The sequence below is a fragment of the Quercus suber genome, unplaced genomic scaffold (genome assembly GCF_002906115.3).
Source record: "Quercus suber isolate HL8 unplaced genomic scaffold, Cork oak 2.0 scaffold_644, whole genome shotgun sequence".
In the NCBI taxonomy this organism is placed as follows: Eukaryota; Viridiplantae; Streptophyta; class Magnoliopsida; order Fagales; family Fagaceae; genus Quercus; species Quercus suber.
The window spans coordinates 183,175-203,746 of NW_027070085.1; the positions used below are offsets into that span (position 1 = coordinate 183,175).

Below are 20,572 nucleotides of genomic sequence, written 5' to 3' on the forward strand. Positions count from 1 at the left end.
GTCACGACTTATGAAATGATTTTGGAAGTGATTGTTTGTACCGAATCTAGTTACTTACATTGGAAATTGAGGTTTTCCGCCTCGTATGTCCGTGTCCTATAATCAAATTAAACTTTGTGTTCTTTAGTCCTACTTAATACTCTCACTGTTTAGTTCCTTATTTTACTGTCACACATTTACTTTGAGTCTCTTTCACTTCAGTATGTACATAACACTTTCCTTGTCAGTTAGTCCATTGTTCTTTTCTTATCTGTTTCCTCGGTAGTGTAATGTTCTCTCGTTATCAGTTTTCCTTGTTAGGGTTAACTAGTTCTCGTACATTCCTTTCCCTTTACTAAATTTTGTGTTTTGTTCCTGTTTTGGGGCTACATTTGCGTTGTCAATCACAATACATGAATCATGAAAGCGGCAGAAAAACTATTAGTTTTTCGTTTGACAAACTTTTTGAGAATTACAGTTCTCATTAGTTGCAGAAATTCTAATCCCGAGCTTTTCTTTTTTCTTTTTTCTTTTTTGAGATTAATTCCGAGCTTTTAGATAGGAAATGTTTATTCAAGCATATCCTACCTTTGTAAAAATTATAAATGTGCCATTTAAATTCTTTTAAATTTTTTTCTTAAACTAATTGTATTGAGTTAATTTTAATAAAATAAAATGAAATGTCTGTAGGCATGCATCCGGTTGGAATTGAACCTAAGAATTTGCCAATTATAAGTTGAGCGCTTTAACTATTCAGTCATTGATGCTAAGCATGCAGCATTGTACACGGGGAATAATTGTACTAATTTATGTATGTGTCTTTCGCCTTTCAATCAATATTAGTTGAATAAATGAAAATTTCTAATTTGCTGAGATGTTTATGAATAGTTCAGAATATTACAAAGATGAACAAAAATTCTTTGTTTTTTTTCCTAGTAGCACATAACAATTTTTTGATATGCCCAATTTGAAGAGTCAAATTAGCTCGAAGTCTCGTATCAAGGGGCCGCCCCTTGGTTTTCTAGTTCTCCACCTACATTGTTGATTAATAATAGAGTATCTAACAAACAAATGTTGATAGGTAAGTGGATAACTTATCAAGTAAATGTTCATTGAACCTCTAACGATACAAACATATATAATTTTCCATAGAAAAAAATATATATAATCAATAATAAAAATATTTTGAAGTGGAAATGGATATAAAAAAAGTCATGTAAATTTGTAAATCGAAGCGGTTAAGTGGGCGTTTGCGTACTGTAGTTTCAGCGTTTGCATTTGGCTGATCTCATAACACTGTTCATGGACCAGCCAACTTGCACAAAATGCGTGAACAATATTTTGGCCTTTTAAAAAATATTATGCTACAGTATTTTCAATAATAAATTTTTAATTTTTAACAAATAAGAAATATCCAAACAAACCCTAAAAGTAATAAAAGGCAGTAGATTTTTTGGTCACACATTTGTGTCCATTTCCACCTAAATTGGGTGGATTGTAAAAAGTGGGCTTGGGCCAGTAAAGTTTCCATACTGATATCAGTGTAATACCTATTACACATTTACACATGGCGTAATGACTAATGAGATCAATTCAGAATTTTTTTTTTTTAATTTTAATTTATAGCATTCACTTCTAATGATAATTCTTTATTATTAAATCAAGATACCAGTCGGTTTTTTGTCTAAGCAGAAATTAAACCATAGATCTCTTATTTAACTACCTAAAACTTTACCAGTTGAGCTAACTGTAACCTACAATTCACAAAAGTTGAAATAAAAGTGAAATTTTCTTTTAATTTTCTTTTTCATATGATTACTGAGGAGAAAAGTTTAAAGTTAGATGATTTTTCTTTATTTTTGCTGCGAATACCATTCCCGTTTTCATTACTTATATAAATAGATATTCTTTTGTATTTTGAGTCTGTTTTTTCCTTACATCTAAATGGGGGAGTGAGAGATTCACCAAAGAATGGATGGTAGTATCAAACTACAAGGCTCCTATGGGTCTTGAGAGATTATTGTCTAACTTTTTTTGATACATGGACTAAATAAAAAAGCTTTCAAAATCTGATCCATTATTAAGAGTTAACTAATATATCGCACGAAGTTATATAACTTATCCTCACTAATAATTTTTTTTTTTTTATAACATACTTACTCAAAAAATTTAATATACTAGATAATGTCCCATACGATAATGTCCCACACGATGTGCGGGTGCTTGATTATTTTATTTGAAAATAATTTATACTTTTTTTAAGATCCATATGTAATACTCATTTTGGTATATATAGTATTTATGATGTTTCCCATAATATTGCTAATTACTTTGAAGTTTAATATTCTTAATTCATATTTTATAATTTTTTCTTATCCATAGTTTCCAACTATTGAGTGGGTTTTCTTTACTAATGAGAGAGAGAGAGAGAGAGAGAGAGATTGGAATCGCATAGTTATTAGATATTTTTAAGAGTTTATACCATATTATAAATTTAATATTTAAAATAATAAAAAAACATCTAGATAAAATGTAGACTTTATTTCTAAAACAAAACACTTCCTTAACCACTTCATTCTCACCACCAAATCCCAAGACCTCAATCTCAAACACTTTGTTCATAATCTAAATTAAACAAAATTATTTGTGTACCAACATAAAGAGAACATAATCAAATAAAGAAAAATTGGCTAAATATACTTCCATTTATCAATATTTAATTTCCTCTAATAGGACCTTTGTATCCTTTAAAAGGAAAAACAAAACAAAAAAAAAAATTTAACAAAATACAAAGAGAGTGCTAAAATTCAAGAAAAGTATAAGCTAAAATTAGAAAAACTGATCTTGTATTATTAATTTTACACATGAGCATTGTCTTTATGTAGAAAAATATAGCACACTAATTAACTAGCAATTGTATATCAAAACCATAACAAAAAATTAAATAATTTGAAACTAATCCTAAAAAATTGTAACCATAATTAACAACACTAACAATTAAGTAATCAAAAAGATACAAGTGGATAAGTACTATATGTGAAAGATATATGAGAAAGAACATAAAAATTATGCGAAGAACTACTTAATTGTAGTTATGATGGATAGAACTAACAATATGACTATAGTATGTACATCATTTGCACACTATTCTTGAATAGCTAAACTAAACTTGAAGTTGCAATTGAAGTTGAGATAGTCTTGATTCACAACAAAGAAAACTCCAAAATCATCATCATTTAATACTTTCATGGTCGGCGCTAATACCAATACCACACTAAATGGTAGTTGTAAATTACAAAGAAACTTATAAATTATTAGGGCTAAAATAAAATAAAAAAGTACCTAACATATGACATGAAAATAAAAGGTTATGGGTAGGTGTATATAAAGTAACAGAAATGTAGGAGGTGAAAATGATGAGTGGAAACGTGAAAAGTTTTCTACTTTGTGATATGGGATAGGATCTTCAAATTAATTTCTATAATTTATTATATTTGGTATTTTTATATAATTTTTGTTATTTTAAGTTTAGGACATTTATTTCCCTTTTTTTATGTGCATTTAATGCATTTTAGGTCAAATTTGGTTCATGTTATAGTTAGGTATTAATTAAGACTTATTTTAGAATATATTTTATTGTCGAAGCCTTTAAGTAGGCTCTTAAATTTGTAAACATTTTTCATAAATTATTACCAATAAAATATAGACGTTGTGTCAGATTCTTTCTCTGATGGATTCTATTTTATCACATTGTGGATTCAAAGAACTCCTCGTAGATTCAAAGTTTACTACCGAAGTCTAACAATTTAATTTCTATCCATCAAAAAGGGTATGGTATGTACTTTCTTCCGGCTTCCGTGACATTACTTTGTGAGAGGAAGAAAAGTTTTGAAACAATGAACCCAAGAAAATAAAGAGTTTTTATCCTTTAAATTTTAATTAATCCCTATCTCTAATGATGCTCGAGAAACGTCCTGATACAACGAATCTAAGAAAATAAAGAGTTCTTATCTCTTGAATTTTAATTAGTCCTTATCTATAATGTGGCACTTAAGTAAAGAATTTATGTAATAAATTTTCTTGTCAAAGAGAGCACTTGATTGATTAATTGATTGATTATAAGGATTGCTATTCAGCCAAAAGTCTTATAATTAAAATTTAATATTCCAACTAGTTTGCATCTCTTAATATTGATAACAGCTAACAAAGGCATTGAAGACTCAAATCTTTCCTCCTCCACCTTCCGAATTATATTTATATATACTAATGCTAATAATAATAAAATAAAATAAAATAAACTATGGCTATTTTGAATTTTAACCAAAAAGGTCTACTCTCCAAAAAAAATAAATTTATATTTCAAAAAGTTACTTTAATGATTAATCTACTTGTTTCTCAAAAAAGCAAAAAAAAAAAATGTTTAATCTACTTGATAGCGATTAAAAGGCATATAAGTTGAATTTTTTAATAATAAAAAAAATTAGTCATAGAAGTATAGAACCTAGCTGTCGTTTGAATTGTCTGGTCAAAACATTATAGGAAAATGGTAAAACCAAACGTGAGTAAAAACAAAATCCAGTCTAAAACCATCAACAATTTATCCCAAGATTTTGGTACAGTATTTTTCTAAGTGACAAAATTTTAAAAAGGAAACTAAGTAGCAGCCTAAGAAATATATTTAAGTCTTGCTCTTATCTCAATGAATTGAGCTGAGCAATCAAAAATTCCATCAAAAGCAAAAACACAAACACTACCCATCAAACACAAAACAAAAGCAAACACAAACACAAACACTACTATATAAAAAATTGCACACATTTATTACTTTCTCAAAGCCTTAAGAAAAAACCAACCATGAAAGAGCTATCCTTAAAAGTGGCAGTGATCGGAGCTGGTGTGTCCGGATTACACACCGCACGTGAGCTCAAAACACAAGGCCACGCCATCACCATCTTCGAGAAAACCAATAGACTCGGTGGCACGTGGGCCTACGATCCACGTGTGGAACCCGACCCATTGGGTCTTGACCCGGGTCGTGAAATTGTCCACAGCAGCTTGTACCAGTCGCTCCGAGTCAACCTGCCGAGGCGACTCATGGGGTTCTTGGACTACCCGTTTACGCAGAGAAAGGATCCGAGAGAGTTCCCGGGTCACGAGGAGATGCTCTTATACCTTGAGGATTTTGCTAAGGATTTTGGGTTGGTTGAGTTGGTGCGGTTCGAGCACGAAGTGGTTCGGGTTGAACGAGTTGATGAAGTGAGTCACGAGTGGGTTGTTGAGTCAAGGACTCGGAGGAGTGAGTCAGAAGAGGAAGAGGTGTTTGAGGCTGTGGTGGTTTGTAACGGTCATCACACCGAGCCACGAATTGCTCACTTCCCAGGTTTGTTTTGATTTGTCTATACTATTTAAAGTTTCCTGTTTGGCATTCTCTCCTCCTTTTTTTTTTTTTTTTTTTTAATGTTCCGGCACTCTCGTGTAAAGAGATAAATTAAAAGATAATTCAATAAAAATATAATTCTAATACATTAAAATATTAATTAAAAATTAAGATCATTTTTTTATTAATTTTTAAATAGTTTAATTTATAGGTAGATTTCTCAAAATAAAAATTATATATAAAAATAAACTCACAGCTCTCTCTACTTCTTTTTTTCGGTTTCCTTTCTTCTAAATTCTAATTTGACCTTTTTTTTTAATGTACATTAAAAAAAAGTGATTTTCAATGTTTTCCCTTTTTTTTCTTCTTAATGATTTATTTATTTATATTGATGTCTAAATTGTGTTCTCTCTTCTCTTTTCATTAAAATAAATAAATAAATTGTTTTCTCTTCACATTTATTTGTAATTTTTTTTCATTTTAATGAATGTATTTTTTATATCCAAAATAAAAATTATTATGCATATATTTTAATTAAATAAAATAGAGAAACGTTTCAAATTTAGATGAATGTAAAATTATAATACTAAACTCAAAAAAAGTTACTTTGCAGTTGGTTTGAAACTCCAATACCTTAAACTCTCTTACCAAACGGTCCTGTTCTGGTCCCATCCTCGTACATTTCATCCTCAAATTTTTTAGAATAAAAAAAAAATTTTTAAAAAAAAAGGACAAAAAGTACTAAAACTGTCAAAAGCGGAGCATTATCACTTTATCAGTGCATTCACTTCCTTTTGGTACGTGTAATTTTTAAATAAAAAGTAATAAAAAAAAAAGAGGTTTAGAAAATAACAAAAATTAATAAATAAATACTTTTTTTTTTTTACTTAAAAGTGTTTGACTCCCTAAAAAAACTTAGTAAATTGTAATAAAAAACTTAACTTTAACTTTAATTAAAATAAAATAACTTAACTTTAACCAATACACTTCAACACTAAAAAAACACCATCATTTCATTTTTCACATTCATTTCTAATTTATCACGTTTTTATTTAAAAAATTTATTTATAAAAATTTCAACTTATAACGTCCGAATCCTGAAAATTGTTTTTTATTATAAGATCAAAACACTCATTTAGTTTTTGGTGTAACAAGATATTGTACCAGTTAAGCTAACTAAAATCTGCCAATTTATCACGTTTACTAAACATATCTTGTTTCAATCTTAACTTATAAGTATATCTCACATTTACTATTAATTATGCTTAGCTATTTGACTTTGCCTTATTTAGATGCTGCACATTTATATATATATATATATATATATATATATATCTCATTCATTAATTAGCATAGATGAAATAGTGTAGGATATCAAATATATTGAAGCAAAACATTGTTTTTCATTTGATAATTTTATAATTCTAATGATTACTATTTATATTTTTGGTTTTATTTTTCAATGAAAGTAGAATCTTAAAATTTGACAATTCGATTTGATATTTGAAACCCTTCCACCAATCTGACATAAGATTCCAATTTTAACAACCTCAAACAAGTTGAGAATAAGAGTATTTTTTTTATTACTAATTTGATAGTTACAGTAATAGGGAAGGAGATTCGATCAAACTCTATTGCTCTTAATAAAGGAGGAACAAAATATATCACTAAATTATAAGAATCTTGACAAAATTTTCATATGATTGGTATGAAGGAAAATTGGATGTGGAATAGATGGGTGGTGTTATACTAGCCCACAAATTTTAATTACCAAATCCAAATTAAGGAAAAAGAGAATAGAAAACATCATAAATGAACATAATTACAATTTTGCACCTCCATTCACCATATGCTTTCCTTTTTTAAAATACAACAAACTCCAACAAACTCTTATTCCATCAGAGATTTTATCAAATAAACTATAACTTAACTGTTTTTGTTATTGTATGCTATCATATTAATTGGGGAAAAAATAGTTTGGTAAAAAGAAGGGTTCACAGCTTCTTTTTCACAATTATTAAATGTATAATAAAAATAATGTTAATTATTGGGCCAAATAAAAGTAATGTTCACCAATTACACATGTAAAATTCGTGCCAATTGTATGTTTTTACTATTTGATTTATAAACTCATCTTTTATGCAATAATTTAAAATTGCAAATTTAAAATTTATACATTTTAATTCTATAAATGAGGTAGCTATTAATCTATAATAATCTTGAAACTTTGCAAACATAGGGGTATAGCTACATTAATATGCAATAAGACAATCCTAATATCTGCACCATGATTTTTTGTTTGGAACACTTCGCAGAAGTACCTGCTGTCCTCCGAGATAAAAACCTTGAAGTTACACCTACATAAAACTCAACCTCCATTGAATAGGAAGAGTAGCCATATTCAAGTTTTCTTCTCCTGAAATATATACCTGTGGCTTCCCAGTGGCTTAACCTTATATACAAGGGCCAAATTTGCCAAATAGCACAATTAAACTCGAGTTCCAAAAATGTGCTACATAACTGAGGGACTTTGTTAGGATGCTTTTTTTCCTAGAATTTTGCTAAAATTGTGCTGTTTGTCAAATTTGGCATATACAAGAGTGCTAAACTCCTACATTTTCTTTAATAGGATTTAGGCCATCTATGTTTATTGCTTCCAATTCTCGATTTCTCCAATGCTTAATATGAAGTAATATAGTATGTGACTACCTTGTTGCAAAAATATGCTATTAACTTTACATAGAGAGACATAAAAGCAGCGCATTTCTTCATGAAGCTGAAGGCTTTTATATGGTTTCTTGCTCTTTGCATGTTTGTTGTGGATGTGCTTCCTAATCGATTATAATTAGTATTTTTTTATTCTTTCGATTACCTTTTATTCATTTTTTACAAGTGTTGCCATTTTTATATTGTGTGATAGGAATGGATTCTTGGCCAGGAGTGCAAATACACAGCCACAACTACCGGACTCCCGAACCATTTCAAAATCTAGTAAGTAAAAGTTATTATTGTTGTTTTCCAACATCACCAATTTCTCTTCATCTAAAACATGAATACAGTTTGTTACTGGCTGCTGCTATTCTATGCCAAGTTGTTCACCTTGTTTGCTACAAATACATTCTTGTACTTTATTATCTAGATCTATGCAATGGCTGTGACTAAGCTAAAATAAGGCTATGGAATGATGGTTTATAAACTACTATACAAAACAGAGTTCAGGTATGATTTTTATCATCATTTTTAAAGACATTGCTTGGGAATGTTCTGTGTCCAAGTTGATACATTTTAGGGGAACTGAATTATAAAAAAATACTGTCTGTAAAAGATGAAAGACTGTCTCTTACTCTTTTCAAAACAACTTGCATACTATATTCCATGGACTTGTATATAGAGTTTTCAAGGGTGTGCTTGTGTGCATGTCAAGGCACCAATATTTTTAATTCCTTAATTATTCGACTTAGAAACTAACAATTGTCTGGGTATAATTTTTCTTGCCTCTACTATAGAAACATACTAGACATGATTTGAAATGCTATATTTTCTGAGAAACAGGAGAACAATGTAAGACTATTGTTTGGAAATTTTAGTCATCTAGGAACATATCCTCATATGCCAATGGAACTCTCAGATAGATTTTGCATACACTCATACCCAAGTCATTACATGTTCAGACATGGTGTGGTGTCTTAGGTGTCGAAGTAACCATTTAGAATAGCTTTCAGTTTTCTATTACAGTTTGCTCCAGCTCTGCTTCCATACCTTTCTATGTTGCCTTGTGCAATGACCTTGCAAATTACATGGCTTTATCTAGCATCTAGTTTGTAATAGATTGCACGCATTCAATTAATTATTGGTACTAAGATTCAAACTACAAACTTTCCCTAAAGTGAGGATTTAGAATCATAAAACGTTTTGCTTAGATTACAGGGATGAAGGGAAAAAGAAAATGAGAAAGAGGCCAAGATAGTATTGCAAACAAAGTGACCTTATTTCCAAAGTCAGTAAAATTCACTTTGTCTGTTTTGTCAATGGTGGCATACTACAAGATCACATATATTAACTCCACACTTCTTAATTAATTTCATTCATGAATTCTGGTAGCATAATTGTTTTTGGTGCCTTTCCTTAATAGTATTTGTGTGATCCCGGTTGACAGATTGTGGTGGTAATTGGAAATGGATCTAGTGCAGTTGACATCTTGACAGAGATCTCCTCTGTTGCAAAAGAAGTTCATCAAGCCCTACGAGCCTCAGATATCCATTTCAAAAAGTTGGAAAGTCATGATAATATCTGGCAACATTCAATGGTTTGGTGATCTCTTTACTGGAAAATTCTTATTTCACAGCTTTGACATCAGAAACTTTAAAATGGATAAGTTATTCTCCTAATGGATGGTAACCTTCTGCAGATAGAATGTACTAAAGAAGATGGTAAAGTAGTATTCCAAGATGGATCATTTGTCTATGCAGATGTCATCATGCATTGTACTGGGTAATGCCCTGAAAGTGATTTCATATCTGCTCTATTTTCTTAGTCTCAGTTACATAAATTAAGAACCTTTTGCATATGCTAGGTTGATTATTGAAAACTTTCAACCTCTCCTTTTAGATGTTGATTATTATTCTCCTCCTGCAGGTACAAATACCATTTCCCATTTTTAAGAACAAATGGAATAGTGAGCGTGGATGACAATCGTGTTGGACCCCTATATAAACATGTTTTCCCGCCACAGTTAGCTCCTTGGCTTTCTTTTGTAGGTCTACCTTACAGGGTATGCTATTCTGTGCTATGAAGTTGATGAATTCATCAGTATTCAAGAATATGAAAATATTTCTTTAAGTAATGTGCAGTTTGGTATTGCGAGATGAACTTAGCACTTCAATTTCCCTCCTATTCATAACTCTTAACCCTTTTATGATTAGACTTTTCTGGTAAAAAGTGGTTATGATAGTCCTTATTTGATCACCGCAAAGACAAAAGGATGAAAAATGTCAGATATCAAAGCATTAAATTTCTTTATCTTGATGGCAACAATTTTGAATAGCTATATTTTGTTATACATAATATCTCTCTTATATGTTATATCCAATACTTCTTATTGCTTCATCTTTTAGGTTGACTAAGTATTATTCAATATGTAATCAGGGTGTTACCACTTTAATAATTGAGTTACAATCCCGATGGGTGGCAAGAGTTTTATCCGGCAAGGTGGCATTGCCAAGTGAAGAAGAGATGGCATCATCTGTTGAAGAACTCTACCAGCATATGGGGGAGAGTGGATGGCCTAAGTGCCACACTCATCAGCTTCAAAACAAGGTTTCCAAGTGCCATATTAAATAATTAGTCTTTAATCTTTCTTTCTCTCACACACACATTGCTGATTGACATTTGTTTGTTTGGTCAGTTTGATTATGAAGACTGGCTAGTCACTCAAATATTGGATTTACCACCCCTGGAGAAATGGAGAGAGGAGATGTATTTCTCTGCGTTGAAGAAGATTATTTCAATTGATGATGATGAATTTCGGGACACCTGGGATATTAACAAGTGGATGCAAGAAATAGCATGAAATGTTTTTATTTTTTATTTTGACAAAGATTTATTTTTTGACTTTCGAATTTGACTTTATCGTGGTCGAGGATTATGTAGGACTATGTTTTGTTATTAAATTATTTTCCTTAATGGATGTGTGTTTAGTCAAATTTATTGATGTACTTCAAATGTAGGATCAATTTGAATTGTTCAAGTAAGTTTGGCCTCTGAATAAGAGAAGGAAGGTATTAAGGTTATTCGAAGCAAATACAAAAACTCCATGCTCTTGTTTATCTTCTCCTACAACTGCAACTCTCTACATGATTAGTAAAAACTAAAAATGGAATATATGTATATATGCTAATTATATTAAATGTTAAATAAGTTGAATTCTTAAAATATCTTTAAAACTAAATCAAAATAAAGCAAATATACTACTAAATTGAAATATGGTAGAAGAAATAACTTATTTCAATTTTTTAGTGCAGAGTTTATGGGTTTTTTTTTTTTTTTTTTCCTTTCATTTCTTCTTTTTATACCATATTTTTACAAAATTATGTATTTTTTTTTTTTTTTTTCCTTTCATTTCTTCTTTTTATACCATATTTTTACAAAATTATGTTTTCCATATTATATATATTTCTTGACCCGATACATAGAAGTGGTTTTAATGAGAATGGGATCAAATACATTTAGCCACATGATGCAAAATTCAACTTCAATTTCAGATTCTAGACACATGGCACAAAATTAGAATTCTAATTTGGTGTGTACACGTGGCACACAATTAGAGTTCTAATTTAGCATTCAATTTCACACTCTCTCTGCTTCACCTATTATTATATATATAGATTTCTTCTTGCATAGTTTTAGAGTATTCACATCAGGCTCAATGCATTTTTAGTCAAATTTGGTCTAAAAATCTAATCTACTATCAGCTACCGCACTCCCATCAATGGTGTCTTCAAAACTATAAAATCCTCATTATAAACAACTTGAACTTTTGTCAAGATGTAACTTAGTGAAGCAAGGCGAGTGAATCATTGTTTAACAAGTTTTAAAGACGTTCCTGCACTGAGAGGGTTTTGAGGGTAAGCCTGGAGAGAATGTCCAATATTAACGAATGTCCAATATTAACGCATCTGGAAGATATGATATTTCTTCTTGTGTGGATTCATGTGTCACGAATATAATGAAATGAGAGAAGGAAAGGTAGAAGGTTAAGTTAGAGCAATGGTGAGAGCGGTATGTCATATTACTACTAGAAGAATAATATAAAGCAAAACTTGTGTGGACTTGAATGATTTGGTAGGCTTCTTTTTGGCGGAAGAGGTGTGGTTCTCAGAAAGTTTATAAGAGAGCTTTGTGAATAAGGGAAGGAAGCTAGTCAGGTTATATGCGAACCATCTGATGTTACACTCTGCATTTAACTGTTCATGGAAAAGATAGTATTATTTGTGTTTTAGTGATCAATGCAAATTATGTATTTAAATTTTATTGAGAAACGTATGTAGTAAAATTAAAGAACTGTATCTAAGTTTTGCAAAAATAAAAAAATATAAAAATATAAAATCTGAGGAAACAGAAAAGATGGTAGAGAAATTAATTACTAAGAAAGAAGATGAGACTTAAGGAATTTTTTTTTTTTTTTTTCAAAAAAATTGTGCATAACCTTACATGGTTGTGGGGGGGGGGGGGGGGTTGTTGTGTTTTTGGATTTTTTTTTTCTTTTCTTTCGTGGACTAACATGGTATAATATTTTAGTTTAACAAAGAGAGTGGTAAGGCTGTGGAAGAGTTCAAGTTGAGGGTCAGTTACATTCCTGCGAATCCCCCATCACCTGTCCCTGAAGAACCTGAAGAAGTTTCTTCCCCAAGGGCATCATCAGTGCTTGAGAATGGTCATCAAAATCGTTCATTGTTTGATGCTGTAAGTGTTTTTACTTTTCCTGTCTTGAAATCTATTCTATTTTCTTAACATTTTAAACATTATTTAAGTAGCTTGTATGGAGACTTTGACAGCCTTCTGGTTTGCTGTTGACCTGGGATAATGTTTTAAATGTTTTAAAATTAGGTGTCAAGATCTTTAGAGGAGCCTAATGAGAAGTCTTCAGAGGTAAACCTCTGTTATTTTTAATGATTAATGTATTTCATTTTAATGAAGGATGTTTGAACCATGTAGCATTATAATAATTATGCTTACTTATTTTGCGTGTATATAAATAGTTGGAAGGATTTGTGTGGTGTTATCAAGCTTATAGTTTGATATTGCCTTTCTTGGAAGAGTCAATGTCTGCCTAGGGTTAAAATGGCTGGTAATGGGTATGATGCTTTACAAAGTTTAGGGAACTAAAGACTGCAGAGCTTCATCAAATCATAAAATAAGTTGTTGATGCTTCATATTGTATTATTTTTTTCTATGTTTCATTGACACTTAATTGGTATTGCCAAAATCTTTTTGTTGATAGCTACCATTTTTTGAGGAAAACTTCTCTATTTGTTATTTTCTTCAGTATGAATTAAATTTGTAATGATGTTAAATGTTGATGCAAAATGGCAATAGTAAATTGTGGTGCTAGATGTCCTTATGGTAATATAGCATTGATGTTTTACATTATTCTTTTCTCAACTGAGTCAGTTTAATATAGTCAGTTTAATATTGTTTGTTGTCTTAATCATGTCACCGAGTTCCAGTTTTGATGACCTCCTATGTACTTATAATTGTAGGTTATATTATGTTAACTGATTTAGGGGGATTTGGTTTAGCACTTCAATCAAATGACAAATTGTAAAGATTTTTGGTAGTGGCTCTTCATGTAGTATTGCATGTCTGGCTGGACCAGCATGAAAGGAAAATCCAAAATTGGGGAGCCCTTGAAATTTTATGGACCTAGCAGGAGTGGAAATTTTTGGTCCAGTTATTTGCTATTAAATGACATGCCTCTCTTAAGATTTTTGTTTTTATTTTACTCCAGTTGTGCCGAGAAAGGCATTTTCTCCTTTAGGATTTCAGGTAATAGCCTGGCCTCTGTGTGGTTGTCATCCACTCTATGGGACATTCTCAAGTAAAGAACTATTGATTTTGTGTTCAGGAAGTTACATGTTAGTCACACCCTCCTCCCTACTTCTAGTCGGGTCAAATCTTAAAATGCAAATTTGGGAGAAATCAAAGAGTAAGGTTATTTGTAGGTTGTAGCTATTGGTGTAGCAATTTAATATAAACCAATAGTTTCACTTTCTTGCTTTTGTGGAGGCTAATATGTTTAGTTAATTAAATTTTAGTTTTCATGCTTGGAGTTGGCTTTTTACAGGCCTAAAGTATAGTGGGGAAAATTTGTTACATAAATGAAATAATTTAAGTAATAAAGTCAGAGGTGTACTTGTTGTACTTGGCACGATTGATGTTCTGCTGTATCATTGACAAAAACTACTTATAGCCCCCATTGTCTTAGGTTTTGGCTTAGAATTAGATGCTCTCATCTCAGCCTTGTTATGGTGACAACAAGATACAGATAAAAGTCAATGTGAAACATGTTTTAAAGTTCAAGATTAATTTTTAAGTTGGGTCAACACAAAATTAGATGCCTCATTCTCAGCCTTGTTTCAGGAGTTCGCTATTTTGTGTAATTTTTGTCTTCATCTCTCTTGATACAGATACTTTCTATAGCCATATGCTATGCCAGTGGATAGGAATTTAGAAGTAGAAGCAATGAGGCTTGCGTAAGTTGTTTAATGGATGGGATAATGGGTGTTATTGATTAGTAATGAAGAACTATCTATCTTGAAAAATTGTCTTAGGTATTGGCTTACAATTAGATGCTCTCATCTCAGCCTTGTTATGGTGACAACAAGATACAGATAAAATTCAATGTGAAACATGTTCTAAAGTTCAAGATTAAATTTTAAGTTGGGTCAACACAAAATTAGATGCCCCATTCTCAGCCTTATTTCAGGAGTTCACTCTTTCATGTAAATTTTATGTCTTTTTCTCTCTTGATACAGATACTTTCTATAGCCATATGCTATGCCAGTGGATAGGAATTTAGAAGTAGAAGAAATGAGGTTTGCATGAGTTGTTTAATGGATGGGATAATGGGTGATATTGATTAGTAATGAAGAACCATCTATCTTGAAAAATTGGTTGCTAAGGTTTAAATGGGCACCTTACCCTATGGGAAGTGTACCAAATAGGAAAATTGTTGTGTTTTGTTAAGTACTATCTTCACCTATCAAAAAAAAGTTTTGTTAAGTACTATCTTCTTGTTAATTTTGAAAAGGCTTGTCTTTCATTTTGCATGAAGTTTGTTTTGTCTAATTTACTTCTGTGCTTATTGTGCTGGATTATTTTCATTTTCCCTTTAATAGAATTGGTTGATTGCCTTGCCATATTGCAAAGCAATAATTAATGGATATTTTTCCTTCAGGCATGGTCTTTGATTTCCAAGTTGACTGAGGAGAAAAGTTCTGCTTTGCAACAAAATCAAAAACTACGTCAGGAGCTGGTATTGGTTTTGTTTTTGCATTTATGGTGTTAAATTTATTTATTTATTTATTTTTAAATACTCCTGTGGTTTTCCAATAAATTCATATTCATATTGCTTGTTTCCAATATTTTCTAGAGATTGTGTGATTTATCTTGTTATGTGGTTTCAGTAGAAGGCCCTACTTCACTTAACTAAAATAATTTGAATGGGGCCATACGTAACTGTCAATCTTGAAACTCAGTTAAGCAAAGTGGGTACAACAACTAATCCATCTGCTTCAGTTAGCATGTTAAGTATTTGATAGTCTGTTGTACAAAAGTTCTCTCTAATTCACTGCTTTTGAGTGGTACAGAAGTATTTACCACTTGTAAGATATAGTACTTAATTATTGTCATGGAATGTTTATATAAATACATATATAGAGAGACTGCTGTCACACATGTATGTGCTGAATTTTATAAGGAAACTCTAGTTTATTTAGAAGGGTGGGTATGTGTGTTAATGATTCTATTCCTGTGGGGTTAGCCTTCAACTTGGTTTAGTTAGGTATTTGCTGGTTGATCGGTTCAAAATTCCCTCTTCCTTTTTTATGGACTTGGGGCTTGCAATGAATCCAGCATCCTTGATTGAAAGTTAATATAATAGTTAAAATGGAAAGAACATTTGTTCTTTTACAAATACCCTTTTTGCATGTGTAATTCTTTGTGATGAATGTGGTGCATTTTATCAATTTACTCCATCCTGCTTTCCTTTGTCATTTTAATAAATTTTATGTTTCATACTTGCTGTACCTTGTCATAATGTCATTAATATGTTTGACAGGATATTATGAGAAAANTACCAAATAGGAAAATTGTTGTGTTTTGTTAAGTACTATCTTCACCTATCAAAAAAAAGTTTTGTTAAGTACTATCTTCTTGTTAATTTTGAAAAGGCTTGTCTTTCATTTTGCATGAAGTTTGTTTTGTCTAATTTACTTCTGTGCTTATTGTGCTGGATTATTTTCATTTTCCCTTTAATAGAATTGGTTGATTGCCTTGCCATATTGCAAAGCAATAATTAATGGATATTTTTCCTTCAGGCATGGTCTTTGATTTCCAAGTTGACTGAGGAGAAAAGTTCTGCTTTGCAACAAAATCAAAAACTACGTCAGGAGCTGGTATTGGTTTTGTTTTTGCATTTATGGTGTTAAATTTATTTATTTATTTATTTTTAAATACTCCTGTGGTTTTCCAATAAATTCATATTCATATTGCTTGTTTCCAATATTTTCTAGAGATTGTGTGATTTATCTTGTTATGTGGTTTCAGTAGAAGGCCCTACTTCACTTAACTAAAATAATTTGAATGGGGCCATACGTAACTGTCAATCTTGAAACTCAGTTAAGCAAAGTGGGTACAACAACTAATCCATCTGCTTCAGTTAGCATGTTAAGTATTTGATAGTCTGTTGTACAAAAGTTCTCTCTAATTCACTGCTTTTGAGTGGTACAGAAGTATTTACCACTTGTAAGATATAGTACTTAATTATTGTCATGGAATGTTTATATAAATACATATATAGAGAGACTGCTGTCACACATGTATGTGCTGAATTTTATAAGGAAACTCTAGTTTATTTAGAAGGGTGGGTATGTGTGTTAATGATTCTATTCCTGTGGGGTTAGCCTTCAACTTGGTTTAGTTAGGTATTTGCTGGTTGATCGGTTCAAAATTCCCTCTTCCTTTTTTATGGACTTGGGGCTTGCAATGAATCCAGCATCCTTGATTGAAAGTTAATATAATAGTTAAAATGGAAAGAACATTTGTTCTTTTACAAATACCCTTTTTGCATGTGTAATTCTTTGTGATGAATGTGGTGCATTTTATCAATTTACTCCATCCTGCTTTCCTTTGTCATTTTAATAAATTTTATGTTTCATACTTGCTGTACCTTGTCATAATGTCATTACTATGTTTGACAGGATATTATGAGAAAAGAAATTAGCAAAAGTCGTGCTGGTGGCTTCTCGTTATTGATTGTGGTGCTGGTTGGTCTCATTGGCATCTTGGCTGGCTACTTCGTTAAGTAAACGTAGAAACCTGCATTTCAAGCAAATCTTTTATTTCTTACCCGGTTGTTGGAATCAAGATTGTTGTTGTTGCCCCATATCTTTCTAAGACTTTTTAGGTCTTTTTATATAGTGTGTAAATTGTAGCCTCTTATAATTTTACTTGACATTTTGAATGATTATTATTTCTTTAAACAAACTTTCTTGATTGGAGGTGTGGCTGGATGAGTTCAGCTTATTGTAAACTCAATGCACAATATTGATTGTTTGGTTTAGTTAAGATTTTTTACTCTCCTTGAGTGTTATGAATGGATTCGTTTATTTAATTGGCGCTCAGCTCTTTGATTACTACAGATTGTAATCTAGGGATTTTTGCTTCAACTCTAGTGATGCTGAATATTTGGTGAAATATGCTACACGTTGGGAGCTCTTCCTGGACCTGATAGCTCTATGGTTTTGCTCTTCCAGTAAGACCTACTGTTATCCACCAGAGACCCAATTTGTGTGTTGCACTTGCATGACATAATGGTTCCATATTCTTTTTTGTAATTTGCATGGGAACATTGTTTGTCCCACGCTACTATCAATATATTTTCATTTCAATTATTTTCCCCACCCTGGTGAAGTGAACAATGGGTATGTTTTCTTGCACCCACTAAGGCTGCGTTTGGTAATTATATTGTGGAAATGTATTATTGTGGAATGCATTCTAGCAAACTTCACTTTAAAAAATGTTTTATTTAATGTATTTTATCAATGAATTAATTTTTTAACTAAAATATGAAATAATTTTAGTTAAATAGTAAACATTAAAAAATGTATTATGTTATTTTAAAAAAAAAAAAGAGGCAGGAAAACCATCACACCATTTCAGGGGTTATGTCTTTCGTAGTCACACCATCAGGCACAACAACACTTTGAAGAAGGAATTTGTCCTTGCACTGCAAATCAGCAGGCGTCTCTTTTTGAGCTTGCATTGTTACTGCCAGAATACATGCCAAGAAACTCATCAACCATTGACATAGACAAATTACAATGTAAAATGATAGAACTTTAGAACCTGGACAAGCATTTTAAAATTAATACTTAACCAATGTGGCAAAAATTATTTAAATAAAACCCATCATCATGCAATTCAAATTCTAAAGTGGAAAGTGGAAAAATAACATATTTTATACATTAAAAAAATGAACAAGAAGAACCACTTACTATTAGAGTTACAAGTAATTAAAGTATTTACCTATAACATTGCATGAGCCTCCAGGCAAAACAACACCAGCATTGGGTCGGACGCTATATTTTTTGGGGTTTGTTGTTTTAACCTACTCAATTACAAACATAAGATAAGCATAATACAATATGCCAAACCACAGCTAACCCAAATATATTAAACACAGAATATTAAAATTCAATAGGAAACCAAACTACCTTGAATGCCACATATTTGTCTGTTTTATTGGTCAATTGCATAGAACATGAACTCTGCTTCTTCAATTCAACTTTACCAATCACATGCCAAAATTAACCCCAAATATCAGAAACAAACAAATTGAAAAAAAAAAAGTTACAAACAGGAAAAATAACCAAAAAAAAAACATCATGAGCAATTAGACAAAACAGCAAACAGAAATAAAAATTACAAAATAAAAAACAAAACCCATAAAGTTTACAGATTCTGAAAGCAACCTAAATAAATTGAAAAGTTTCAAACCCCAAAAACCCAAATCATGTTCTATTTCCCCCCCTCAATTTTCTCGCGTAACAAACACAATACAAAATTTTCCCAGGAACCAAACAGAAAACTAGGGCAAATCATGAATTATCAACGTGCATTTTGCATTCAGATCAAACCAAAGCAGCATTTGGAAAAAAAAAAAATTAAACCAAACAGAAATTAGACTGAGAAAATTAAAGGAATGGGAAAAATGAAAAACCTACCTTGGAATTTGAGTTCTGTAGGTTGAATGTTGAGAAGATCCCAAGTACTCATGGCTATGAATCCTAAAGATTTTTTTTTCTTTTTTTCTTTTTTTTTTTGAAAATGAAAAACGTAAAAACAAAAATTGTTGTAAGAAATATTGGAATTAGGGTTCGCGGAAAACGAAATCCTATATATATATATAAATATATAGATATAAATATAGAAATGTTTATGTTTGTGAATGATCTGACAAAATTTTTTGGGAAATAGAAATCACGGAAAACAGTTTTCGTGGTTTTTAAAATATGGAAGGACTGTTGGAGATAGCGTCACATGAGGGTGCGATTTTAAGGAATCTTTTTTTTGACCGTTTGAATGATCTGACGGTGGGTGATTGGGCTGTCACGTGCGAGAATTGAACAGACGGTGACGGAAGATTTGGGTTTGTTTGGTTTGCCTTTTTTTTTTTTTGGTTTGATCTTGGGTTAGGTTGATCTGGGGTAATTGAGATTGGTGTGACGAAAATACCCCTGGGTTTTTTTTTTTTTTTTTGGGGTGTGTGTATGATGTGGTGTTTGGAGGGGTGTTGTTGAGGGGTAGAAATGGTAGAAAGTGAAGTTCGGAGGTTCTTATTTGTGGCATTTTGTGTCCAGTTGGGATTTGCATTGCATTACTAAATGCTGATTCTTTTTTTATTTTCTTTGAATTAATTAATTAATGCATTTGTCTGCCAAGAATATTATTATATAGTAAACAGAATGAAAACAATTTATTAGTTGAGTTTTCTTTGGATCAGATTCTTCTTTTTTTTTTATTTTAAAATAAATAAAAAAAATCTAGCACTAGAGAATAAATTTTTAATTTTTGTCATAACTCTTTCACGTGATTAATTATTATTATTGTTATTTTTTTGAAAGAATTTTAATTTATGGCGTCCTCTTTTGATGATAGCTCTTTATTATCAAATAAAGATACCAATTAGTTTTTTTGTATAGACAAAAATTAAACTCTAAATCTCTTTTTTAACCATTAAAGACTTTATTGATCGAGTTAACTGAAACTTATTGATGTAATTAATTATGAGTGATATGGTCCACGAAAAATTGGTTGACAGCCAGTTATATTATATTCTGTCACGTAGGCTAAGTTTGTGTTAGAGTTTTATTATTATTATTGTTATTATTTTTTGTGTGTTGGAACAAAAGAATCTATGATTAAAAACTGTGTGTT

At 31.0% G+C, this 20,572-nt stretch overlaps 3 protein-coding genes across 3 annotated transcripts in view; 2 read left to right on the plus strand and 1 right to left on the minus strand.

The window, feature by feature from the left end:
* The window catches only part of LOC136064191 (vesicle-associated protein 1-3-like), a 30,175-nt gene extending 10,572 nt beyond the window's left edge, over window positions 1–19,603 (minus strand). The window contains exons 1-4 of the mRNA XM_065765632.1: window positions 19,360–19,603; window positions 18,850–18,920; window positions 18,662–18,743; window positions 18,288–18,403 (exon numbers count right to left, since the gene is read on the minus strand). Of these exons, the coding sequence (XP_065621704.1) occupies window positions 18,288–18,403; window positions 18,662–18,743; window positions 18,850–18,920; window positions 19,360–19,411 (321 nt within the window). The 5' untranslated portion in view covers window positions 19,412–19,603. The remainder of the gene's footprint in view (window positions 1–18,287; window positions 18,404–18,661; window positions 18,744–18,849; window positions 18,921–19,359) is intronic.
* Window positions 4,657–11,038, plus strand: LOC112010754 (flavin-containing monooxygenase FMO GS-OX-like 2). The gene is made up of 7 exons (XM_024043105.2): window positions 4,657–5,359; window positions 8,277–8,347; window positions 9,513–9,662; window positions 9,765–9,847; window positions 9,992–10,127; window positions 10,502–10,672; window positions 10,761–11,038. The coding sequence occupies exons 1-7, from the start codon at window positions 4,834–4,836 to the stop codon at window positions 10,923–10,925; spliced, it is 1,302 nt and encodes a 433-aa protein (XP_023898873.1). The 5' UTR covers window positions 4,657–4,833; the 3' UTR covers window positions 10,926–11,038.
* On the plus strand, window positions 12,122–17,747 carry LOC112010747 (vesicle-associated protein 1-3). The gene is made up of 5 exons (XM_024043100.2): window positions 12,122–12,133; window positions 12,653–12,817; window positions 12,962–13,003; window positions 15,312–15,389; window positions 17,335–17,747. Exons 1-5 carry the CDS (start codon window positions 12,122–12,124, stop codon window positions 17,440–17,442), a joined length of 405 nt encoding a protein of 134 aa, XP_023898868.2. The 3' UTR covers window positions 17,443–17,747.
* Window positions 19,604–20,572: the final 969 nt, after the last annotated feature.